Source organism: Oreochromis niloticus, linkage group LG3 (genome assembly GCF_001858045.2).
Source record: "Oreochromis niloticus isolate F11D_XX linkage group LG3, O_niloticus_UMD_NMBU, whole genome shotgun sequence".
NCBI lineage: Eukaryota > Metazoa > Chordata > Actinopteri > Cichliformes > Cichlidae > Oreochromis > Oreochromis niloticus.
Window position 1 is genome coordinate 31,593,929 of NC_031967.2, and position 27,732 is coordinate 31,621,660.

The window sequence follows — 27,732 nt, forward strand, 5'->3', positions numbered from 1 at the left end:
AAGAAAAATCTAATGTAAGTATGTTACATACAAGTGTTTCACAGCAGTACTCGCTTTTCAAAAATTTATGTGTCAGCAGCAGCAAACTGAGTTCCTCCTTCTCTCAGGCAAAATCTGACTAGTACACAAAATAACACACAGACACACATATGCCCAAATGCTAAAATGCTAAGAGTGGTAACCTCACTGCTGAGTCTTGTTACAAAGCAAAGAAAAGGGGTTGAAGAAAAAAAACAACATAAAAATGCCCACAAAAGAGCAACAGGAAAAGTGCATTGTAGCCCGCTTCTGTGAGTTTGATAACACCATTCCTCGACAATACTGCATTGATGAAAGTCTGAGGGAAAGACACACAAGGCTCTGAGATCGAGCTCTGCTTTATTCTCTCAAGCAGCTCCAAAACAAAAGAGCCTGAGTACGTGGCAGTGTCTGCGCTACAGTTGGCAATCATATCCAGACAGCAGCAACCAATCAAAAATGGATCCAAACGGAAACAGGAAACAACGCAGGGAGACCTTCAGATTTACCCAGTGTGAAAGTGTGTTATTATGGGCCCAAAACAATAGCCTGAGCTGAAATTAAAAGGGTTTTCATTTGAGTATTAAAGCAGAGCACAATATAATTGTAATGACTGTGAAAGCAGAGGAGAGCTTGTTCTGAGAACTAAGGGGGGGAAACCCACAGTAAACATGAACTCACATTAGTGTTGGGAAGGTGGTTTTCCTCAGGTGATCATGAAGCGTAGCGTCGTGAAATTCCAGCTGATGTGTGATCAGGAATCGACGACTGGTCTGATTTAGGATTACTTCACATTTCTGCCTTTTGTAACACTATGAGCTGCATCACAGCAGCAAGAATGTTCTTATGCAACAACACAAAAGGGACAGTTTTACACACCTGAGCTGACAGGTTAGACTGGTTTTAGAGGGTGAATTAACAGAACTGATCTGTTGATATTTGTATCAGCATGGTCTAGAGGAACACCAGTATGGGTGAGTGAATTAATAAAGGGGAAAAAGAAGGCACCGTTTGTCATGCAGAGGCAAAACCACCAAAGAAGTTGTAGCCACAGCTATGTCGTTAAGTATTAACCATTACTGTACATGGATCACCAAAAGTCTGGTTTGAGCCCCGGTTTATATGAATGACATCAGTTTACAAACTCCTGACAAGAATCCTTCTTGCAGGGGTTAAAATGCCTTGCTCACTGGCACAATGACTGGCAACAGAGGAGGTCTGTATCAGTAGGAAAAAATGTAAAAGCTATGAAAATCCAGTTAAGAGTGCAAAAAGAATGCCCTCTGTCACCTTATCCAAAGCTGTCCAGTGGGCCGGATTAGAGTCCTTGCCAAGCTGATTCTGGCCCCCGAGGCTTATGTTTGACAACGGTGATCTAGACATCACTGACTCAAGTTATGCAAAACATCCCTTTCTGCAATGTTAGGGGGCAGCTGAGGGTAATGAAGCCTGTAACATAACCTGTGGTATTAAATCGCACTCACCTCAAAAAACACAACAACAACAACAACAGCATGAACTAGTTTAAGCTGTATCGTAACTGCCCTCGAGCCGTTTATTAGCCATACTGCACACTGTGTGCAGGAACAGGCCGCAGGCCTCCATGACCCTGATAGTGATGGTCTGCTAATGTGAAAACAAAACATGAATCACTGGAAGAATGTTCTTGGTCATATCGTGCACAACGCCCTGCATCCAAGTCTGTCTTGGAGTCCTTAACCCGATGTTGAAATGCAGGATCTGTGTTAAATTGTTTTCCTTTCCTGACACTGAGATTAGGGGAAAAAAAAAATGTCAGAATAAAGAAAACGACTTTGTTGACAGTTCACACTTTTAAAATCATTAAGTGTGTTATGCTTTGTTCTGCTTGTGTTCAGCCTTGCAAACAAACTGTGGTGCAGACCAGGGCTTCACCCTAATCCTCAGATCTCTCCCAGGCTCAAATGTTAACAGTTTGTTTTGTGTGAAGACATTTTGGTTTTGTACCTTTCTCCATGTGCACTGACAGCACCAAGAGTTTTATTCAGACTGAGCAGGAAGAAGCTTTTGTTTTACAAAGTCCTGAAGAAGACAAAGCAGGAGGAGCTTCATTAAAGGTGCATTTGCACTTTATTTTTATTTACTTTGCAATACGACTGTGTTGTATTATATTTAGCTTTTTAGATAAGTTATACAACATACAATAGTAACCATTTTTAATTATTTTCCTTTTACTGTATTTATTTAGATTTGAATATTTTCATATTTATACATTTATTTACTTTTTATTTTTACTTAATATTTATATTTTTTATTGAGATCCATATCCATTTTTTTATTATTTAACACTTTATTTACATTTTTATAGATTTTCATATCAACTTTTGTAATGATAAAGTGTTTTATTGCATTTTATTTAGAGTTACTGAAATCCTTTAATTTATTTTACCTTATTTTTAGTATTTAATTGAGTTCCTTTGTGCTGTGTGGTTTTTATTTTATTGACATTGTTGTCAAGTTAGTTGGCATTATTTTATTGAGTTATACATTTACTCTGCTTTGTTTAATCCATTATTGTATATGTTGTGTTTAATGTTTTGGATGCTGTAAAACAGACCAAAAGAAGGCATGAAAGTGACAGAGAGACTGAATAATAATAACACACACTTATTGAGACTGAGTGTAGTAGACCGTCTTGTATCAATTAGAGTAGGATAGAAAAGTACATACACACCAGCACACCAACCACACGACTCACTGCGTGATTGGCCGTAAATTGTCTTAATAATTAAACTCTTGTGCCATAAAGTTAAAGACATCAGCAAAAAAAACAGAGCAAAGCAAAGTCGGATGAGGTTTTAAGATTTAGTGCAAATTTAAACAGTTGGTGAACAAAAGAAGACCGTAGATAAAACACTGAACATGACTGCAGAGTAGTTGCAGTGATTGTGTTGAAACCATTTAACTCTCGGCTCTGTTAAAGCACACTTCTTGTTTATGACAACGAGAGAGCAGAGTACACTGGCAGTGAAAAGGAGAAAAAAAAAAAAAACACTCTGAGCTGAAAGGAAAACACTCTCAGTGACACAAACTCACCATTCTCAATCAAATCCTCCTCATCCACCTTCTTAGTCCAGAATTCCCAGTGCATCTCTCCTCAGCCCCCCCTCAAGCTCCCAAAACTTAAAATCACAATCGGTGCTACGACTCAAACTGAAAACTGCCCACAGTCCCTCCTTTGGACTCCAACAGAGCGCCCTGAAGGCTGTTGAAGGAAGTGAATGATTGGCTAATCCGCCTGGGAAGTCTTTGAGGACTTGCTGAGCTGTTTTTAAAGGTTTGTGAGCTGTAGCTGCTTGACGAAGGCAGATCACTGCGTAAAAATGAGATCACATGTGTTTACAAGGTCTTTCACCTCCTGAATGCTGCGGGACCCTGATAGCTGACAGGAAGAAAGGTTGTGTGGTACACAGTGCTGTGAAACGGGGTCAGGCTGTGGGTTACATTTACTCTCCATTCATTCTGTGAACGCAGTCCTCTTGAATATCAATTGCCGAACAGCTCGTGCTCTGATAAGCACCGCTGACCTACGCAGCAAAACAAAAGCTGTGAAAAAAATTTGAAATTTAAAAAGCTCTTTTCTACCTCAGATGGAGTGCTTTTAAAAAAAGGGGGAGAAAAGTCGACTAAACAAATGAATGAATTATTACCAGTTAACACTTTTATAGCCTTAACCGTGGACTTTAACTGCACTTTAACCCTATTAAGAGACGTTGAACTAAAAGCGAGCGATGCCAACAATGCTGTGAACTCAGGAGAATTTTGTTATCTCGCTGCTACACATAGCCATCACATTTCTATGAGATACACAGTATTTACAGTAGATATGGTTCAACCAAACTGAAATTTTCTGACAGCTGTGAATGCCAAGAGTACTGTGCAAAAGTCTCGAGCCCCCCCCCACTCCCCCCAATTTCTTTATATTCTGCTTTCAAGGAGCCAGACTTTCTCGTAATGCTTTAAAGTGCTCTTGAGCAACAGTTCAGGCTTTCTAAAGGTCTTTCTGAGTTTTTCTTTGGACATTTGTTTGCTTTTTTACTCATTTGCAGTCCAGTCCTTGTACCTGACCATTTTCAGAGGAATGTTTTTTTTACATTTTGTTTGCTGTTACTGTGAGTCACTGATGAACCAGTGTTGTGTCTACACATAATAGACCTGGCAAAAAAAAAAAAATTTTAAATCACATCTTTAGGCACTTTGTTACTAGCAACCTGTTTCTTTAGCTGACTCTATGAAAAAGTAGCTTGACCGGCAAAAAATAAATAAATAAAAAGTACACGAATAAGCTATTTGCTGAAAACAATATTTGAGACAACACTGTCAAATTTGGATTCATCACTTCATCACACCTGTTGCCACTGTTGAATGTTCAGATGCATGTATGTACAGACAAAGTCAGGGCAAAGGTACAACAGTGAGTGTTTACAGCCATCTTTGAAACATGGAGGCTGTGTCATGGTTTGTGGCTTGGTTTCAAGTACCATTACTTGAAATCTAATGTATTGTACTATTAGATTTTGACCCACTATGCAACAACATCTGGAAATTATCTGATTTGCAGAATGTTTTATTTTTAAGTATGACAAGGAGTCAAAAAAAAAAAAAACAACAACCCAAAAAACAAAACGACAACAACAAAAACTGCCAATTCATTGTGTTTAAAGAAATGACAAGACAAGATGGCTTGCCAAGACAGTTCAGGCTGTGCTGAAGAATAAAGGTGGTCATATAAAAATACTGACTCTCAGGCTGGTTAGAACTGCACAAGCTCAGTTTTTGTCATGTATACTGTATTTACGCATATGTTTACACATTTTAATCATTCATTTTCACCAATTTCTCGTTTTCCTTGCAAAATATAAAGAAATTAAGGCTGACTTTTGCGTAGCTGGAAATTTCTAAATGCATAGCTTTACTTTTTTAGAACACATGCAGACTGAAAGCCAAGGATCTAATGTTTCTTAGTCAAAATCCTCAATTAGATTCTTTCAATCTACTTTATATGAGGCAGAAAGTAGTTTTCTGGATAAAAGGGAAAAAAACTACATGTGTGACATTCAAATGGTCAGAAGTCTATTAAAACATGTACAGGCAAGCAATTAAGCTTACTATGAATAACCCTAATAAAGGTCATATGCCAAAAAGGTTGCTGCCTTTGTGTCATCACATTCATAGTCATCCCCTACACTTCAAAACTTCAAGAAAAGGACCTCAATAAAGCGTTCAAGACAACAAGCTCACATGGCACTGTGTACGAGGACTTTGTGTGAGAGAGCCGGCAGGTTCAAGGTCTCTTGTTTTATCTTACTGCATCAGACATTTGAAAAATGAGCATTCCCCCACCTGTTCCTAGTGGTTGTTGGAGCTTGTTGACAGTTACTGGGAAAAATGATTCCCACAGGTCTACAGACTGGTTAGTGAACCCTCTTGCAATAGGGAAAAATATGCATTCCCAAACCGACTGGCAAAAAGATCAGTGGTAGTTTGATTTGAAGTGACGGATTTGTCCACTAACACCAGCCAGCTACTCTCGGAGCTGCAATGAAACTTTGAAAAGAGTCATACAAATCAGAAGTGGAGAAAGTTCAGCATCAAAGTAAAAAGTTTGCTTTTACTACCACTGCAAGCTTTTGCAGACAAACATGAAAACCTACAGGCAACCACAGCAATCACTGGCACATTTCAGGTGCAGCACTTTCTTTGCAACCGATTTCACCCAGCCAGAAAGACCCAGGAGCCACTCCCAACCAGCCGAGAAATACACGTTTCCCTAGTGACCACTGGTTATATCACATCCAATATGGTAGCAAATTATTGAGCAATGCATGCACAACGTCATGTGAGAACCTTCAATATATGCTTGATTGTATTTGTTTTAAGTTACAAAAGCAATATTTTGATCAAGCCAAGTCGCACGCAGGAATTCTCAGTCTGTTTGTCTGATTGATTCAAACTCCTCTTCATATCTTCGCATTTCATATCCTCACCGACCCAAATCTACTGGAACATACTGGTATCATAGTGGAAATGGAAAAAAGCTGCACTGGTGCATCCCTGGTGAAAATGTATATATATCGTTCACAACCAAACGGCAATGGATATCTCTAAAAAGGCATGCTGACCACTCAGCCGCTCTAAGAACAAACAAAAAAAACCTCCCAAAAAACAAATGCACATATTACAAAGACACTGAGCCAAAGCACTGAGCCAAACACGTTCCATCAAAGAGCAAAGAAACACACTAGCATCCTGGCTACAAATCCATACCAAAAGCCAAAGAAAACATCCAACGCTTCCCAGAAACTGGGTTAACAACACGAAGACTCCCCCAGAGCAACACTGCTGGTTTCCAGCAAGGGAAGTCATGCTGAGTTCAGCACTCGCTGTGTGTTCGAGTGTGCGTCCAGAGGGAACCAACCAGACTCAACATCACAGTGCACACACACACACACACACACACACACAGAAAATAAAAAAGGCTCCGGTAAGGCTCTGAACCTTGAACTCTTCAGGTCTTGTCTCTATGGGAATTGGCGTCTCATGTCACCCCTGTGACGTTTGCTGACTGACAAACAAACTCTGGAACACACTAACATAGTGGGCTGTCATTAGTTTATGAAGCTGGAGATCTAAAAGTCATATTTACTAGGTCTGGGGAAAAATAAATCAAGTAGAAATATGTGTCTGCGGCTGATTTGATTTGTTTTTTCCTTATATGTAGGAGATCAAATTTTGAAAGAACCTTTAAATATGAGGATGTGATGCAACAGTCCTGCTGGAAAATTACTGACAGGCAGCTTTGCAGCAAAGTGCCCGAGACCCAGACGTTACAGAAAAGGAGGAACTAACAACAACAAGTCAGCAAAACGTAACTGAAAACTTTGAAGTGGTAAATCTAGGGATTGACTTTTTGACACAATTCTAGGTTGTTGTTGTGGTTGTTTTTTTAAAAACAGAAAACTTTTTAATCCAGAGGCAATGCTCTTTATTATATTCTTCAAACTGTCTGGGGGGTGGACCTGAATGCATATGAATGTGCAAGAGGTTCCTGCAGTAAAAGGAAGTAAAAGGAAGAATGAGTAAGCTCAGCAAATCTCTTGCTCTGCTCATGGTTTGAAGAGGAATTTTTACTAGTATAGAGGCAAAGCTGTGACAAATTGGCAGCTGTTTTAACATTTAAGTATCCCCAGATGACCTTTACTTGGCCCACTGTAGAAAAAAAAAAGAGTGGTCTAAGATTAGACATAACCTCAGGTAGATGTATTTTATAACACACAGGTGTTCTTTTAAAACATTATTTTCTATTCCACCATTAAAAATGAATGCACTTTATTCTCGCCTCTTGCATTTTTGACACAATCTCTGTGAAGTATGGAGGGCCATGAATGCCAAGATATTAAAAAAAAAAAGGTTTATTTTGTTTTTTTTTAAATGTAATATATGGCATTAAAGAGGTATTACATTTATTAATGTGACCAACTGTTTCTGTAACATTTTATTTATTCATGTATTATTTTTTTACATTAAATAATTTGTTTCTGATTTGTTTTTCGTTACTTTAACTAGAGTGCTAATTCATGCAAAAAGTATTTTAAAGTACTTGTATTGTATAATGCTATATTGATTTATTTAATGAACCATTTATTCATTTGCGTTTGATTTTGTCCATTTTAGTACTTCATAGTTATCACTGTAACATGTGACAGGCAGCCCAGTCCCTGTCAATCATTACAACCCGTTTTCACAGTTATGGTGTGATAAGACAGTTCAGTGCCTGAAACAGCAGGACTGGCAGTCAAACTGAGCTGCAATGAAAGCACTTTGGATAACAACAACAACGGCACAAGTGATAAAGCAAAGGAACACAAAACTGATTTATTAGAGAAAAAGAACAGTACCAAACCCCAATGAACTGAAGAAACACTGTAAAGAACAAAGGGCTAATAGTCACACAGAAATGGATTACTTCGACTTATTGCTGCTAAAGGTAAAAACTAACTACACCAGTAATAAGTTTTCTCACAGGACTGCAAAGAGTCCTTTGAAACACTTTTATAAACTTTTTCACTTTTCGATCATCTCTTTGGAAATCCTCCAAAGATGTCTTCCAGTTTCTTGACTGAGTCTTTTCAAACTTCAACTTAACTACATGTCTACATAATAACAGGCGCTGAAGCAACTAGACGCATCATTTCAAGGCTGCAGTTCTTCAATCATCTCTCCTTTTGTTCCAGTTTTGCTAATGCAGCAAAGGATAAGGGTCAACAGTCGGCAGCTAATAGGGTTGGGCGATTGGACGAATATATCGACTATAGTTTTTACAAGGGCAATTTATTTATTTATTTGCCCATGAGTAAGTTTGCTAATAATGATGGAGCTAATAGAAGCAGTCAACAGAAAAAAATAAATAAATAAAAATATTGGCGCTGCTTTAACAGCACCCTCTTTCATCTGCAAGCAAATGCACCCTCCTCAGAGTGCGCCCTAATGTTTGTTGATGGAGCTGCAGAACCTGGTGATAGCCGCATACTCATCCGGATGGTGGACATGTAAATGCCCATGCAAATTAGTTATGTTTGAGTACTGTCCTCGCACTATACGTCTGCACAAGTGGCATACCGCTTTGACTACATCCTTAGGTTTACCTCTTTCATCCAGTTTAAAGCCAAAGTAGTAACTGATGCCTTTCAAAATAAAAATTCATCCTATTAGATGATGATTTTGTAGACCTAGTGTGAAGAAAATGTTCCAGTGACTCTAGGCCTTGTTCATGATTAATGTTTGTACACAAAGATTCATTATCTAAGGTGCACATAATTATTTGAGAAGAAGCAGAAAATGAGGCGTAGTTCAAGGTTGGACCTAGCTCAAGTTCTTAATGACAGTCTACAAAACTTGATATTTTCTTGGTTACATTTCAAATTCCAGACACAACAGGTCTGTCAGTTGGATGTTCAAGAGACATTTTTTTGTAATATCAGCAACAACAAAAAAAAGCTCTTAAAGGATGTTCACTGAGTAAAAATGTTTTCTCCTTCAGAGAAATCTCACCATAGAAGAAATACTTTTTTTATTACAGACTTCTCTAAAATGTATTAATTTAGATCTCCACTGAATGTTTTTTCTCTTATACATTTAAATTATTTTCCTATGTGTGCCTGCACAGTCTAAGCTAATCATGTAATTTGACAAATTCACTTCTTACTGTACTCGGTAGCAGATAACAGACATGGAGCGAAGCCAGAGAGCTGGGAGAAGCAGCAACATGTTCACTACCACTGAGGATTAAAGGATTTCAAGGGAAAAGTGTTGTTTCTTTTAATGAACAGTGTACACTGCCACAAGGACTAAGAAGAAACATATACAGCAGGGGTGGGGAACACCAGGCCTCAAGGGCTGGCGTCCGCCAGGTTTTAGATCTCACCCTGAGTCAACACAACTGAATCAATTGATTAGTTCATTACCAGGCCTCTGGAGAACTTCAAGACATGTTAAGGAGGTAATTTAGCCATTTGAATCAGCTGGATCAAGGACACATCAAAAACCCGCTGATATATAGGACCTAAAGGACAACCTTCACTGCACAGAAGTGAATGACAGAAGGATCAGAACACTTTGATGTCAGTATTTGGACTAGCAGTGCCTCCCTAACCCAAACTTTCCTCTTCAAACACCGCAGGCTAATGAGTCCCTGGGAAACAGGTTACACAAGGACGTAAACGATAATGCCTGCAGCACTAAGGGCTTTCAGGGAAACCTGCTTGGCAACAGGTTCAAGTGCTCGCTAAAGACCAGTTACAAATGCCACAAACACTTCCTACTGCCTAGTTTCACCACTGAAAGGAACGAAAAGAAAGAAGTTTGAGCTGAATTGTAAGTTCCCATTTATCAGGGTCTGACAGTGGGACATTTTAAGTTTAGAGTTGGATCACTCACTCTTAAGGGTAACCACTGGGTTACCCTTAAGAGTGAGTGATGGTTTTATAGTTCTGCTTTAACTCCGGCAATAAACTGGTGATGTCACTGTGACATCAGTAGTAACCAGGAAGATTGATAACGCACACTGCTGACACTGCCTTCGCTTTTATTTGCCCTGGCAACAGGCACAGTTTGCCAATTTGTCTGGGATTTTATTTTAGGGTATGTCAAGTTGACAACAGAAAGATCTGAGCTATATCCGACTCTGCTGTGCAGAAGCGAGCTGGAAAAATGTTTGCTGCTTAATCTGCAGGGAGAGTCAGTGATGAGGAAAAGGAAGTGGTAAGGGTAAACACTTGAAGCTGCTTCAGCTTCTCGGACTCTCAGGATGGCAGCATGAAAACTACTGAAAGAGTGTCTGTGGTTAAGATACATTGCTCTTCTCTTTAGATGAGGAAAAGTAACATGTCAGTAAGTCTCAGGAAGAACACAAATGAGGAAGATTCAAACTTCTCCATATGACAAATTTACTGTAATACACTAGCAGGAGTTTCACAGGATTGTTAATTAATAACAGCAACTCTGTTATACCCTTGTAAGTGGCTCCAGGCTAAAAAAGAAAACTAACAAAAAGCAATGAAAAAAAACAAAAACAAAACAAAACAAAAAAAACCCACAAACAGAGTTGTCTAATAAATGACTCCATTCACTCAATTCCTCTGTTGGATCTCAGCTCTAATTGGCCAAATAGAAGCATGCTGGGAGTGGGCTGACAAGGTCTGATGATGACAAAGCAAGGGTAAAAAGAGAAATGTCCACTGCATGCTGAAAGCATGACATCATTAGTAACCAGGCAGCCTTGTTTCTGATTAAAGGAACTTTATGAACTTTGCAGCAAATGCAAACACCATCTTTAGTCCATTTAATTTGCGCATTTCCACTGAGGTCGTACACTCTCTTTTAAAGTTTACTTCCATGCACTGATGTTTGTCTGCTTTTGCGTAGTTGTTTCATTTTATATCCCATACAATCATACTAGCATTCTGTTGCTGCTATTTTGCTATTTATTATGTTACTGCCATTTTTTTCTCCTGTGCAATTTCCACAGCACTTCCACCCATATTTACTATATTTTACTACCATGCCCTTGTACACACCCCCACAATGCTTCCTGTAACCCAAACATTTTACTTTCATGTATATAGTGTACATAGTGTTCTTATATTGCTATTCTTGCTACATAATTTCATTGTGCAGGCCACTGTACAATGACAATAAAAAGTTCTAAGTCTAATATTTTGTATGTCACTTTTTTTTCTAAGTAGCACAAAGACTAATGGGACTATTATTGTTCAACTTCATATGACCATTATTTCAGTTAGACTTTGATTCATGTGAATATTTGATGTGTTTTTCAATTATTGTATAACTGAGAATGGCCAAAGGTTTAGCTATCAACCTGGTTGGGGCGCCAATATCGTAGGTCAGCGTTCATGTTCAGGTCTTTTTATTCAAACATAAATTAAAATAAAGATTACTGAAATAAATAAATAGTGCGGTCAGAGTGTCCTGTCTCCAAATTAAATCCTCCTCTCCTCACCTGCAACCTGTCATGGCTGATGGCCGCCCCTCCCTCAGCCTGGTTCTGCTGGAGGTTTCTTCCTGTTAAAAGGGAGTTTTTCCTCCCCACTGTTGCAAAGTGCTTGCTCATAGGGGGGGTTATAAGTGGTTAGGGCTTTTTCTGTATTATTGTGTGGTCTTTACCTTACTTGCTGTTTTAATTCCATGCTATATAAATAAAATGCAATTGAAGTGAACTGAGTGAAGTACAGCTCTTTTAATCTGACCTGCTTCACCCTCCAACTCACCCTCTGAAATTGGCAGCAATTCTTACAAATAAAAAAAATTTTAAAAAAACAAAATAAAAAAAAAAAATCTTAAAAAAAAAACAAAACAAAAAAACCCAGACATGATTTCTGCATATTTTCTTAAAGTAAAACCAACTTATCAAATCTTCCACTATATTCTCAAACACTGTAAAGCTCTTATCTCAGTTAATTGGCTGTTTTTACAGCCAGAGGGTAAGCCATATATATATATAAACAGTAAATCTGTACATTACCAGGTAAGCGTGAACTCACTGTTCATTCAGGTGACTCACAAAGCATGTGACACACACACACACACACACACACACACACACACACACACACACACACAGCCATTACTGATACCTTATCACTGTTTGAGAGCACAAACACACACTAATCACAGAGCATGCAAACACTCCCAGACAGCAGCTCAGCCACACTAGCATCTGCAGTGCAGCTTTTTTGGAGGGTAAAAAATAAAATCAGTTGCTGCTCACCCCTACCTCAAACCTGTCAAGTTGCAAAAGGGAGTGTCATGTAATCCTACTACATTCAAACAGCCAGGCTGCTACTGAGTGACAGCCCAATTACTCACGTACTAGAGAGAGAGCGCTGGATAGACACAGGAAATGTAATGATATCATTGTGCAACCAAAAAGCAAATTACTGTTTATAATATATAAGCAAATGACTGTTTCAGGATTTTTTCTGCTTTGAAATGGGCTTGAAATTACAAGTAATTACACACCTATGCACAAACTGTCCACATACAGTGAAACCAAAGAGTCAGTCTTACATTATCTGACAGAAGTCTATATTTTGCTGTTAGTTCGGACCATGACGGTTATGATTAATACAACTCGTTGAAATAGTGTGATTACAAAACTTGTGACCTTCTTCTAATTCTGACTAAGACTTCTTTTTCAGCAAATATTCCTATTCCGGTTATTAGCTGTATAAGAAAAGACAGGCAAAGGACCGCATATTAATCCATTCAATGTAAACTATGTGTGATATGTGATAAACACTTGCTAGCTTCAGCTCAATTACTTTTATCTGCAGCAGGGGACAAAAACACAACAGTTTTTAACCTTGTCCATCAGACTTACATTTTGGTTGTTTTCTGACTTTTAAACTAGCCGTGTAGTCTAATATTAATTAGTAAAACAAGTCACGGGAGCATGTGTAGCACAAACAAAAAGAAAATTAAAAATTGACTTATTTTAAAGCTAGATGAAATCTCTCTGAGCTATCAGTACTTCAGAATTTCCTCTGAAGGCCAAATCTGCAACTTCTTACGCAAGCTGGTGAACTTCAGCCATGCTCTGGGCTTGCTCCAAAGACCAGCCAACCATGATGTGACGGCTGATGCACAGGGGATCAGCCACACATGGAAAGTTCAATCCCGACCTGACCATCATTCTTTGTATCAACCACAAGGTGCAGCCTGCAATCACTGTGCTGTTACTGACTCTCAAAGCCCAAAAGCCTGCTCTCAATCCCAGAGTCACCTTAGCTGTAAAACAGCACAACCCATTTATACTGCTGTGTTTAACTGAATGCCCTATACTTCATAATTATTGTATACACGTTACATTGACAGTAGAGGTGGAAATCACCGAGCTACCCCACAATACACAATACTTCACTCACGATGCAATATTACTGCAGCGTTTAACATCTTGCGACACGCTGAGTATCACAGTAATACTTCATGTGACTTTTTTGCCTTGTTGTTACTTCAGTTATGTCTTTGCTGCACAATGACATTGTTGACTAACCCTGTCATTAAAGTAAGACGGAGTCAGTCTGCTATCAGTCTGTGATTAAATGGGTTCAAGTTGGCAATTGCATGCATTCTGTTTCTGATAATGCAACAATCAACTGTGATAAATCCTCCAAAATTGCATATCTGTTGCAGTCTACACAGACAGAAATGCACTCAGCAACCTTTCCTGTTCTTTAGGAATATAACCAGAACAAAACGAGGTGAGTGGAGCCCCCTCGAGTTACACTCATTGACAGAGACTCTGTTGCATTTGGACTTTACACAGCAATTCTTTGCAAACCTCCAACAATCTCTCTGCAAGTGACTGCAGTCAGTCCAAGTCAGACTGCAACTGCTCGCAGAAAATGTTGCCTCCTATCAGGCAAAATGAGCCCTCTTGTCCTATAATATTCACAGAGTACTTGAATGTATTTAATAAAATATCGATATAACATCACCATGCACAATATCGCAATACAATACTATATCGATCTCTGTATCGATCTATTTGTCAGAAGAAAGAAGCTGTTCAGGAAACAGGCTGAAAGTGATTCCTGAATTTAAACAAACTCTTATTTATTTATTTTGAGGGGGACTTTTAATACCATAATTGGCTGACTTATGCGTTGTGCTGCCTCACAACTCCCTGATAAGAGTTTAGTTTTATCTGCATAAGATGGTTGGTGACATTTAAAAAGCTCAGCACTGAAACCAGGCGTTTTAAAGACGATCAGCAGCAGGCCCACCTGAGCTGAGCGGAGGGACGTCGTCCGTGCTCGAGAAGTCCAGTGTGGCTCCTGCGATGTCCACCATCTCGTCATCATCGTCATCGCTCGGATGATGAAGGCCGTCAAAGCTCCCGGAGCAGTACCCGGGGTTTTCCATCCCTTCGGAGCCTTTTAAAAGGGAAAAGGGAGGGGAAAGAAGTTAGCGAGGAAGGGTTAACTTCTACGAGCCCCACAGTGGATATATCTGCTTCACGGCTTTAGTTACCTCTCTCTCTGTCGGCTGCATGTTTCCCACGTAAACTCGTCCAAAAGTTAGACATAGTAGCGCAAAGGTAAGACGCGAAAAAGCCCCCCTGCTAACTGTTTTACTGTTAAGAAACGGGCACCGACAACAGCTGCTCTTCTCACCCGCTTCATACCAAGCAGCGGCTGCAGAGTCAATGACAGCACATCTGTGGTTACGGTGAAGTTTTCGCAACCATTTCCGCTTTTTTTTCCTCTTTTTTTGCGCTGCTCTTTCTGCTACATGCCTGCGGCTTCGGGGCTAAAAGCCACCAGAGCAGCGGAAAACAGCGCGCTCCCAGGAACAACGGATTAGCCTCTTTCCTCGCGACGAGGACTGAGCTGTCAAACAACCCGACACGGTGTAACCGTACAGCTAACTTTCACCAGTGCTGCCGCTATTAACTGAAATGTGCTTTGCCCCTTGCTTCATCAATAATGAAAGAAAAAGACGAGTAAAGCCCTACTTTACCTGGGAGGGGAGAAAGCAGCCGTGCGGCTCACAGAAGAAGAAGTCTTGTGACTTGGATTATTTGCCCCGCCGTCCTCTTCTTCTGCGGGAGCTGCTTATGTATCCTGTGTAAACTTAACTGAGAAAACCCTGCGTCATCCACCGACACCCCAACACCGAGGTTTTGTGACCCAATGTGTACACCTAAGGTCTCAGCAAAGTGTTACCCTTCTTGGACACCCATACTGGTGAAATGTAGCGACAACAACTATTTCCATTTGTCATTTTGCTACTTAAAGCGCAAACGGTAAGCTATCGTCAAGTAAGCGAAAATTGGCTACGTCTACCTTTAAGTCTTTTAATAAAAAAAAAAAAAAAACCTGTCGTATAAATCAATTGACGCTTTTAAAATGCGACACATTTTTAAGATAATCCTAAAATATTAAATGCATACATTTTACGTTTTTTATTGTTTTTATATGGCGTTAAAGCTTTTATTTTTACGCGACGTCAAAGCCCATGGTTTTTATTTTGAAACCCAAAGGAGGCAGTTTCCGGTGTAAGGGCTCAGCCGCTTTAACACCAGCGCCGTCGGCGCGAGGAAAAGCAGTCGAGTGAAGAACTGTCGTTTGTCCAATTGGGTTAGTGGACCAGTTCGACAACTCAGTCATCAAAATAATGATAACAATAATAACTGTAATATTCAAAACGTGAGTTTTATATTAAAAATCACCCGACAGTCAGCAAAATTATTCCCTGCACTGAGCATCACATGTTGAAACATAAACAGTTTGCGGTGTAATATATAAGGATATTTATATAATAAATCTATGTTTATTACTTTGACTACTTTCCAATGTATTATATTATTTAATAATGTACTTTAACTTGTTCATTACTGTTCTTACTGCTTTTAAGCAACTGTGATCACATAATTTCCTCTGGGATTTAAAAAAATATTCTTATTCTGGTAAATTGTCTTGGGGAAAAACTTCTAATAGACACAATTCCAGAGGTCTTTTTTGTGTGTTTCTCTTTTTTATGTGAGATAATAGCGAAAAGAAATGTACAAATGCACATGGAGAAATGTGAATGTTCTTTTTAAAAAGTGCAAGGAAGAAAAGAGTGTCAAGTGTTCAAGGAGCCACATTGTTTTATCAACTCATTAGATCACTGAGTCAATACACAATCTACTGTAGTGAGGAGGTGTAACAGTAACTGATACACAAAAGCTACCATTTCATCCAAATGAGCTTTTTATCTGAATGGGCCTAAGTCAAAGGCAGTTGGGAAGAAATAGCTTCTTTTTAACTGGAAGAAATCATTGGGAGACACGGCTGAGGAAGAGGCAGCTAACTGCCGTAACTGGTTGGAGGGTGAGCGCAAAGAGAAGAGAAAAAAAGGTGGTTTCCACACTTTTGTGCCCAAAGCACACTCCTCATAAAATATATCAACAACGTCAGCTCTGCCACTTCCACCTCGACTTCCTATTTTTTGTTAGTGCCACCATCTCCTCTGCAGGTCTCATTACGTTTATAAAACCAATTTTTTTCCTCTTACTGCAGAAAAAAAAGAAGAGAAATGAAATGAAAATATGAAGTTACTTTTGTGTTTGACACTTATTTAAAATATGGCTTCAGCAAGCATATAATTTATTATCAACCTATGAGACACGTTCACGCAGTATTGCATGCGCTATTGCTGTCTCTGCAGACTCTGCAGTCTATTTACACCTACATGCCAGTGGACACTTTTTTAATAATGAGGATGTACACATCCTGGACAGGGAGAAACACTGGTTTGAGCAGGGACCCAAGGAGGCCATTTACGTGAAAAGGGAAAGACCATCTCTGAATCGAGGAGGGGGCCTAAGGGTACATCTTTCACCATCTTACATCTTTCACATAGAATTTGCATATTAATGATCAGAAAACTAACCTCACAGCTCATTGTTCCTTCAGTGGGCTGGTTTCAGTCATTATGCAAATGTACTGTTTGTAAGGTTGGGGAAACCTGCAGTCAGCTGAGACTGAAGAAGTCACTTGGATCAGTAATGAAATGTTTCTCATACTGAAAATGCTACGTCCAGATGAACAGAATCAACTTTGGGATTTGTACAGTAAAGTTCCTCTTTAACTCACCTGGTACTAAATAAACAACAGTTAATAGTTAAATAAATAAATAAATAAAACTCAGACTCAAAACCTCTGGCATCCCGGTCCAGCTGAAGCCATAAGACATACAGCTTTTGCTCTTGTTTCCCCCGACAGGTATATTTCTTTTCTCTCCACACAGGAAAGTGATGAGTTTGACCTCCTCATAAATGCCATCATCCTCTCTTTCAGTCAGAACCTTTGATGTGTGCTGATAAAGTGCATTAATTCATTCCCGCCCCCCAGTTTTATTATATTTGACCCCAGAATATTAAAGTCAACATTCCTATGTAAATTTTTAAAATAGACAGAGAGCCCCACCTTGTGGTCTGCTGAAGAAACTACTGGAGCCTTTGTAATAGTCTTTTTCACCACATTACACTAGACCACATCTAAAGTTACTGCAGGACCACCAGGTGGGAAGGCACATACACTATACTGCAAGACTTGTATTAGTGATGTCGACACTACTGACCCGTTCCGATCTGATACCAAGTAATTTCAAGCTGTTATTGACGATACTGAGTCCATTCCGGTACTTTGTACAAAGCCTTAAAGTGTTGGGAAAATCAAAATCAGAAGTAGTGTATTTCAAATTAGACCTTCATAATGATAAGACATCAGACTACTGTTCAGACTGTTCTTATTATTCAATTAGGATGAATTACCCTACATGAAATTAAAAAAAAACAAAACAACCTCAGACAATAAATAATAATCCAGCCGAGAACCATTTTAAAAATAGATAATAACATCTGCCCTTATGTATGAAATACTTTTGAGTCATAGTTTTATTTTTATTTTTTTACAATATTTTATTAGTTTTTTTCATTTTCACAAATAATGCATAATTGCATAACATAATAAAGTGTACAGTTCACAGCAATAAAAAAACAAAAAAAATAAACAAAGCAAAAAATAAACAACCCCAAAACAAAGCAAAAACAAACAAACAGACTGAGAACTAAGCACAAAACAAAACACCAGCTCAGATCCATCTAATAAATAAATGAATAAATAAAAAATACAATACAGTACAATACCTGTGGTCCCAGTAGTATGACGCAGTTTGAACACTCAAGAGAATCCTTGTAGCATAATATTAGAGATGTCAGGTTCCACATAATTCAAGTATGGTTCGCATACCTTGAGGAATTGGTCTGTTTTAAAGTGCAGTACACATGTAAGATATTCCAATGGCACTAGATCCAACACTACTCTTTGCCAGCCTTTAATAGTTGGCGCTGTTTCATTAATCCATTGGAGTAAAATATTCTTCCTCGCCTCTTAGTTGAGAATACAACCTGCTATTATTCTTGGATATTAACCGCCGGCTGGGGAGGCCCAGTATGAGAGACACAGGGTTCATCTCCAGTTCACAACCCAAAATCTTCTCCATTTCAGATAACACATTAGACCAATACTGTTGCAATTTCAAACATGACCAGAAGCTGTGAGTTAGGGTACCAATTTCTGTTTTGCATTTGAGGCACATGGGTGAAAGGGTAGGATTATATTGATGTCTGCGAAATATGGATATATGCAGTCTGTGTATGATTTTTAACTGTAGTGCTTTGGTATGATTACAGACTGAGATTGATTTGGCATAACTCCAGACATCTTTCCACTCTTCATCATCAGTTATTATACCTAACTCCTTTTCCCATGTGCCCTTAAAGCCTCTGTGACATCACTGAAGGTACGTAATATAAAGCCTTATAAAATATCTTCACAGGTACCTCTTTATCTGTTAAAAATAATAATTTCTCAACAGGAGAGACTTCATGGCTCTCACTGAAGTTAGTACTGTGCAAGATATAACGGAAAAAGTCATGTTTGGGGAGAGAATATTTCTCAACCATTATATATTTTACATATGTTTATTTTTTAAACCCTACAGTTGCTGTTTTACTGCATGTATGCTGTATATTTTAATAATACCTAACCTTTACCATCAACTTTAAATGCTCTAGTCTACAACCTCACCTGACGAAATCTAGGCCAACAGAACTGATGAGAGGTGACCTCAGGGGACATACATATTACTCCAAGCTAAACTCATGGTGAGATGTAATGCATTTATACAGCTATATTTCACATATTATTATGAAATGTGGAAGAAAAGTAGTTCCTGCCTATTGTGTAGCTGACCTCAATAATCCAATTTTCTCCATTTGGCTACCACTGAACTTTCCAAAGAGCAGAGATGAATGTTGTAGTTCATGTAGATTCAAGCTGCTCTTCATATTTTTGGCCACCAGATGCCACCAAAGATAAGTTGATAAATTTTAAATAATGAAACCTTTTTCAGTATGAGATTCAATGGCCAAAAACAGCTTTCTGGCCACCACTAATAAATCCATAAGACATTTACTGGGATCACTAGGAACACACACTAGTGCTAAGAATACTGAGGCAAGGATGATAAGGAGAAGTGGAAAAAACACTGACACGGGACAAGGATAGACGATGACTATATACAGACAGAAAAGCAATGAGGGGAAGTGGAGACTGCTGGGAACAACGATGCACAGCTGAGCCGAAGCAAAAGTAAAGGCAAAACACAGGGAACGACTAGCTTACAAAATAAAGCAGGAAGTGCAAAAACTAAATGGGGAAAACACAGACACAAGAATAAAATAAATACAGGAGAATTTAATTTAATTCAATCCAATTCTATTCTATTCTATTCTATTCTATTCTATTCTATTCTATTCTTACTACAATAATACAGAGAAACCTCAACTCAAGCAAAGCACAATGAATGAATAACTCCCAAAATGAACCAGGAAGTACAAAAAGTAAATGGGTAAAACCCACAGACACATGAATACACTTAATACAACAAGACTTGACATAAGAGGAAGGACGACTGAGGGAGGAATTACACTCTAAAGCAAACAAATATACAAAATTAAACAGAAACCAGAACAAAATATTCAAATAAAGAAAAAAAATGAACAATCCAACTGGGTAAAACTGGGTAATTTTGACCCAATACCCTGACGTATAAACACACACACACACACACACACACACACACACACACACACACACACACAGAGTAGTACAAATGACCTCGTCATCACATTCAAAAGGGCAAACAGACTGGTCACTTGTTATAACAAAATCTAATAAATGAGATGTTATATACATCATGTGTAAGGCTACAGAGAAAAAAAAAAGCTTTTCTGACCTTCCAGCACTGCTTACTCTGCAAAACCAGCCTTTCCAGATATCAGTGAGACATGTGATTGACAGTAAACTTCATCGGTTGCATTCACTGATGTTTTTCTTTGATAACAAACAAAATTCCACAGCAAGATTATGATCTATAGACGATAGATGACCCTCTTGGGTCCCATGCCCTCTGGTCTTGGATGTCAGTCAGGTTAGGGATTTTCATGTCTACCTGTTGTCTTACCTCCACTAACTATGCTTACCTCCCTCCAGTCTACACTGTTAAGCTATTTAGTCAGTAGAGTTACTCAGGCTTCCGTGTTCCTTTCCAGCTATTTACCTTGCCTGTTAATCAGAGATAGAGCCCCCTTGCTGTGCTGACGCTCCAAGTTTGAGAACCAGCCTGCTGCTTTAAAACTTACTATGAGTAGAAATTCTGTTAGCAGAGTCAGCTGGTCAGTACAACAGTGGGAAAAAAACTGCAGGAAAAGGAAAAGGTAGCAGACCAAACTATGAGTAAAGACCTTGGGTTGCAAAAGAATCAAACCTGAGAGTTGTGAGGAAAAGAAGCCTGTCTAGGAGCTTACTGCAATCTGAACTAGTGAACCAAAGGCTTTATAGAGATTTAGTGTGGACTTTGTGACTAAGTACAGTTTGCAGTATCAATACCTTTATTTGTTGCGCCTACAGTTTACATTAAAAACCGGTCAACTGTTCATGTGTGCCTGCTTTTGAGTCCTTGCTGTAACCAAACATCTGCCAATTGCAAGAAAAATCAGCATTAATTTAACAGGATAGCACAATTATTTGTAACCTAACAAGTGTCATATTTCTCCTAAAGTCCCATAATCAAGTTGACAAAAGCCTACTAGCAAAGTAATAGCATTAGTCTATTTTACAAGCTGTATAGAGTATAGAGTTTAAAAATTTAATATTGTGACAACCCGAGATGCTAAAATAAAGAGTATTTAACAAAACCATCCCTACAGTATGTCAACAAATTTCTTACATGCTTACAAATGGTTTATAATTACAAATTATTTTATGCTTCCTATGTTGCTCTTAGCAATTAATGGGAAGATGAAATAATTTGTGAGGTCCGTATTACTGTTAAAGTTTTTTTTTTTTAAAGGTTTAACCAGAAAAGTGTCTGTGTGGGTTCTCAGTCATCCATGTCATTGTAATCTAAGGAGCCGTGAAGGAAAGTGACTGCACTTCTTTAAGTTTCTTGATGATGTTTCACCTCTTAGTTAGTTAGTATGTGATCAATTCCTAAAGAAAGAAGAAATTACTGCCTATTTTCACATATTTAATTACTCATAAATTGAAGTTATCATCTGCACTGATCAGATATAATAAACATAACATACCGTCATACCGTGTACATTGTATGCATATACACGGTGTATATATACCTATAATAGATCCCTATTCTGTAATATATCTATATTATTGCTAAAGCACTTTCTGGATGGATGCAAACTGCATTTCGTTGCCTTGTACTTGTGACATGTGCAATGACAATAAAGTTGAATTCTATTCTATTCTAAAGATCTTCACTGGTTGTGCTGAAGTCAGTAAGACTTTACAATAACCATATTTATTACAGTATTAATTGTTTATTAAATGGCAAATAGTTTGTTTTATTAACTGCCTAATATATTGTGGGTTTTATAAGTTTGGTTTACAGTGCGAAATTAAATCTGCACATGCTTCTAAAAGTGCATTAAATTAGAGGTCCTGCCCTCTATCAGAGGATACTTTGCATGTGACTCTGAAGCAGGAACAGAGATTAATAACAGATATGATTCAATGCAGAGGTCTATTAACACATAGTGAGTGTAGTGGCAATTCCTTTTGTTTGACAAACCAAACATCCCACAATTAAAACTCCACAAGCCACTGCTGCACTGAGATAATATTTCGTACACAGGCAAAAGCAGTCCACTGTCCAAGCTTGAAAGTTGCGTTTTTATGGTTTATTCATCCAGTTTGACAAGCAATAACAAGATCCATTTTTTTGTTACTTCCTGCTGCTTCTCCTGCTCTGGTAAAAACAAAACAAAACATAGGCCCACCCCAGTGCATGCTGGTCCTTTACCAGTCTCTTTATTTATAGAAACAAAATGACCCTACAGCTCTTACCGACTGATTTAACAAGGTAAACACCAAACAAACAAAACATTGAAACAAATATTAACCTACAAATAAACTTGTAAATAAACCCGAAAATATAAGTAAACTAACAACAAACTTTAACAAATTTCAAAATAATACAAATAAAGAACAAATAGCTCCAACACTCCGGCCCCTAATTGTACATACAATCAAAATTACTTTAAAGTCCCAAACGGAGGAGCTATTCCCTCAAGCAGGTCCTTAATCTTCGTTGATGATTTTCTTCACGATGAGGCTTCCAGTAGCAAAATAAGTTTTGTCACTGGCCTTTCCAAAACACTGGTCTTTGTTTGTAGTCTCACAGAATGCACCAAGCCTTTTGCATCCTGGTTTACACTTAAGACTTTCGCCATCATCCATGATCCTCTTGGAGCTGTAGCGTCTGCAATCAAAACAACATCTCCAGGTATAAGACATCTTTTAGTCCTCGTCCATTTTTGTCTTTCTTGCATCAGAGGTAGGTACTCAGAAAGCCATCTCTTCCAGAACAACTCTGTGTCACGGTCTGTGTGGCAGACCGTGGGGATGTGAGGAATGAGGACCCAAAATGCAGGACTTGATGCTGAAGGCAGTGCGTTTATTTACAGGGGTGAAAATCCAAACAACAATAAATCCCCCGCGCGATCCCGACTCCCGTTCCGTGTCTTCTCCCTTATCCCGTGCTCCGTGCTCTGTCTCCGTTCCCTGTGTACTGTCCGTGTGCTGCCTCCTGGATGCCGCAATGCCTCCTGGGGAAACACGCATACAAAAGGTAGCCGTGAGTACAAAACCTAACGGCAGACCTGCACTAACCTTGCACATAAACTTAAGACTGACGGGAAGTCACTCAACGATCCAGCGTCGAGGAGCTCTCAGCCACACTGTTTTGAAGCTCCTCTGACGAGGCTTGATCGGCGCCAGGTGTGTGTGGATTCCTGGGTGTGACCGGTCAGCTGGCAGGGCCACACCCACCAGGCCTAGAAGTGCCTGCCACGACGGCACCCTCACACACATGCACACACCCATAAACACCTGACAGTACACAAACACGGGGCACAGGACAGCAGACACAACCATAATAACAATAACGACAATAACCATAATAATAATAATAATAATAATAATAATAATAATAATAATAATAATAATAATAATAATAATAATAACTACAGTAGTAGTCCACCCTGCTCACGAACCCCGAATCCCTGGAGCTGGGTCCGTGACACTCTGCCATGTACTGTACCTGTTTCCACCTTTTCCTGACATGAAGATCAGTTGGATCAAACAGTCCTGGTGGTAAAACTGGTTTGTTTTTCAGCAACAACAAGTGATTGGGTGTCAGTGCTTCAAGATCATTTGAGTCATCTGAAACTCTAGTAATGGGTCTGTCGTTCACTATAGCTTCAGTCTCACAGAAGACTGTTTGGAGTCCTTCATCATCCAAAACTTGTTCTTTGAGAACTGAGGCTAAAATACTCTTTATTGAACGAATGAGGCGCTCCCACACACCGCCTTGGTGAGAGGCTGCTGGGATGTCAAAGTTCCATTTCATTCCATCCTGAACAAAAGCCTTTTAAATTTTAGCATGGTTCAGCTCAGTCAAACTTTCTTTCAACTCTCGATTCGCCCCAACAAAATTTGTAGCATTATCAGACCTGATGGTCGAAACTGGGCCTCGTCTACAGATGAACCTCCGCACAGCATTTATACAGGAGTCTGTATCAAGTGTACATGCAATCTCCAGATGTACTGCACGACTGGTCAAACAAGTAAAAAGAACTCCATACCTTTTAAGGAGACTTCGTCCTCTTTTAACACTTATAGGTCCAAAATAGTCCACTCCAACATTTGTGAATGGAGCTGTGTCTGGCAGGACTCTCTCTCCAGGCAGATCCGCCATCTTTTGTTCAACAAACTTTCCTCTGTTGCGTCTACACGTGATACAACGAGAGATGATTTTCCTGGCAGCAGAATTTGCATTTACTATCCAGTATTTTTGCCTCAGTTTTGACAGCATGTGCGCTCTTCCTGCATGTCCCAACCTTTGATGGATATGGCGTAAAATCAGTGTTGACACATGCATATCCTTTGTCAAAATTGCAGGATGCTTTACTTCCATACACATGGCTGCTTTATTCAATCGGCCACCCACTCTGAGGATTCCCACATCCAACACTGGATCAAGTTTGCAGAGACAACTTCCCTTGGAGACTCCTTTGAGGCCATTGCTGATTAAACTATTTCAGTTTTAAATTTCTGTTGTTGTGCATATTGAATAATAGCTTGTTCTGCCTTTGCTAAATCTTTTGGAGTCAGATTTCCTTTCTTCAAAGTGGTCTTAAATCTTTCCATTCTTATCTCCACTTCTTTCTGACTTTCCAGATCATTCTTATCCAAACCTGAAGCAAGCAACTGTTAGGGTTCAGAAATTGAGGAGGAAGACCAAAAATAATGACCACTGATCCTGCCGGGTGCAATTAGACGACATTTTAATGAATACACATGTGGAGTCCAACACTGTGCAGATTCAGTGTTGAACTGTCTTACAATAGTCAGAACAAAGACTTTATAGGGGTGAAATAGTACAGCCCCCTTCTGTTGCCAGGCAGACTCAAGATCTCCTACGTCAATCCAAAACCACAACCGTTCAGTTAACTTTTGACACAGTTTAAAAAGAACATTGTCTTCGACTTGAACCCAGGTGCTTCCCCTCAGCTCGCCTTCCCTGTTGCTTATCTCTGGGACATCTGGTGTACTTCCTGGAACAAACTAACACGTACGCACCCAAACTTTGCAATTACAGCAAAACACCTCTCAACTTCTAACCTACTAAAATGATTCTACTACTGTGTGTGTGTGTGTGTGTGTGTGTGCTGTGTTGCCCTCGCTCTGCACCTTATTTGACCTCTCTAACTATATGTGTCTGTATGTGTGTGTATGTCTGTGCATGTGTGTTCCTCACGCTGCACTTTAATTGACCTCAGCTTAGGCACCCAGGCTAAGGCCATCCTGTGTGTACTGATCTTGACTTATATGTAAAATATATAAAACAAATGTTTCAATCTAATACAACTACTTAAAGCTTAATCAAAGCTTAATCAAAGATATAAATGCATAATAAAATAACCTGCTCTTAGCTTGCACTTAGACTCTGCTTTCAGTTTCACTTTTGCAAAGCATGGCGTTTCCTGTCAGCCTGCAACTCAGTCTCTCACCCACTGAAGTCTGGACTTCAGTGTAAGAATATAAAAACATTCAAAAGCCTTTAAAATTATAGATTCAACTCAACAGTTTAAAGTGGTTCTTACTGGACCTGTAATAAAAGCTTAATTGGGTGCCAATATGTTTAAACATCTAAATGCAATATCAATATTAATAATTAATGGAATAGTAATAATGATCATAAAAATAGCAGCAAATAATAGCAGCATAATATTTTACTACTCCTAACACAACTCTTTCCTCTTCTGAGCCAGCAACACCAAGGCATTTTTCAGCTTAAAAAACCAGGCTACAGAGATTTTAAGTTTTGCCCAACACGAGAAGTAATGGATAAGATAGTTGGCAGGATTTTGTAATTCCTTCACAATGACATTCATTGTCAGATCCTTTTTTTTTTTTTTTTACCTCTGGGTCATCTCCAGAAATTACACTGTACTCCACATCCAGTTTAGGCCATTCCTCCTCTGACTTATAGAGAAATCCTGGCCCTTTTATCCATCTCCTACATTTGAGGAAATCCCCAGCTCTCATGCCTCTGGATGCGTCATCTGCAGGATTCTCCTTGGAAGAAACATATCTCCACTGATTCACATCTGTTGCTTCTCAAATGACAGCAATTCTGTTTGCAACAAAAGTACTAAATCTTCTGGTTTCATTGGAGATGTATTTCAGTACTGTTGTACTATCAGTCCAAAAAACTGATTTTTCCAACCTTACCTGCAGCTCTTTTTGCAGAAGCATATTCACTCGAACTGCAAGAACTGCAGCCGTCAATTCCAGCCTGGGAATTGTAGTTTGCTTGAGAGGAGCAACTCTAGCTTTTCCCAGGATAAAAGTAACATGCGTGATGTTATTCTTTTCCAACTTTAAATATGACACTGTTCCATAACCATCTTGACTTGCATCAGAAAAATGATGAAGTTGTGCCTTATCTGGTCTTCCAAAGCAACTTGGTTTAATGCAACGTTCCACTTTGAATTATGAAATCAGCTGGAGATCCTCCAGGCAATCACGCCACCGCTGGGAAAGAGAGTGGGGAATAACTTCATCCCACTTCAAATTTTGTCGGCAAAGCTCTTGTAGCAACAGCTTAGCAGGCATACTGAAGGGAGACAAGATTCCCAAAGGATCATACAGTGAGCTGACCACAGACAAAATGCCCCTTCTGGTTGTTGGACGGTTCTGAACTGGAACTTGTCTGTTTCTATGAACCACTGTAAACCCAGTGCTCTCTCAACTGGAAGTTGATCTGTTGATCCTTAATTTCCTTTCCTCTTCTTTCCTCTGGGATTGACATGAGCACTGTGCGACTATTGCTATTGCTGATCCAAGTTGCGTTCTTCTGGCTGCTTCTTGTCATGTATTTAATATATATTGCTGATTATATTTGCTGATTATATTGCTTTATGTTTAGGCCTTTATAAACCAGAAGAACTAGGTCAAAGGGTGGTAGGTTGCCCTGACAAGGGACCTCAGAAAGGGGAAGTTATTGCAAGCTGCACAGGAAGTTTTAGTGCACAGGCATATTAATAAATAAGGCACAGAAAAGAGGAACTGAGTAGGAGTTTGTTTGTAATGAAACTGTGTGTGACGTGTGCGACGTCTGAAGTACCGAAATAACACCATATAAGACACATGTTGAGCTTCAAATGTTAGAGATCCTGCAACTGGCTTTTGGGCGGTGCAGGGGTCTCTCTCTCTACTCTGAACAACCACCGACTATACCGTGAGTGCAGTTTGTTTATCTTCACGGAGACATGGCTAACTGAGCTAACGCCACAGGCTAACGTAGACCTATGCGGTTTCACATCCGTGAGAGCCGATAGGGACACGCAGGCCAGCGGAAAAAGCAGAGGGGGGACTCATTGTCTACGTTAACAACAGATACTGCAACCCTGGATACGTCTCCGTTAAAGTTTCGGTATGCCGTCCGGACCTGGAGCTG

The 27,732-nt window shown here is 39.2% G+C and overlaps 1 protein-coding gene and 1 long non-coding RNA gene across 5 annotated transcripts in view; both read right to left on the reverse strand.

Annotated features, from left to right (window-relative positions):
• Positions 1–15,403, reverse strand: part of clcn5b (chloride channel, voltage-sensitive 5b) — a 41,257-nt gene extending 25,854 nt beyond the window's left edge. The window contains exons 1-2 of one of the 4 annotated variants that reach the window (XM_005458598.4): positions 15,097–15,403; positions 14,361–14,510 (exon numbers count right to left, since the gene is read on the reverse strand). In XM_005458598.4, the coding sequence (XP_005458655.1) occupies positions 14,361–14,499 (139 nt within the window). In that variant the 5' untranslated portion in view covers positions 14,500–14,510; positions 15,097–15,403. Of the gene's footprint in view, positions 1–699; positions 830–3,093; positions 3,285–14,360; positions 14,511–14,607; positions 15,052–15,096 lie in introns of those variants that run through there. The other 3 variants (XM_003453923.5, XM_005458599.4, XM_019353163.2) reach the window with 3 other exon arrangements.
• Positions 15,404–22,372: 6,969 nt separating this feature from the next.
• Positions 22,373–25,134, reverse strand: LOC112844839 (uncharacterized). The gene is made up of 2 exons (XR_003217592.1): positions 23,403–25,134; positions 22,373–23,314 (listed from the first exon to the last, which is right to left on the reverse strand). It is a non-coding gene; the product is annotated as an uncharacterized LOC112844839 (long non-coding RNA).
• Positions 25,135–27,732: the final 2,598 nt, after the last annotated feature.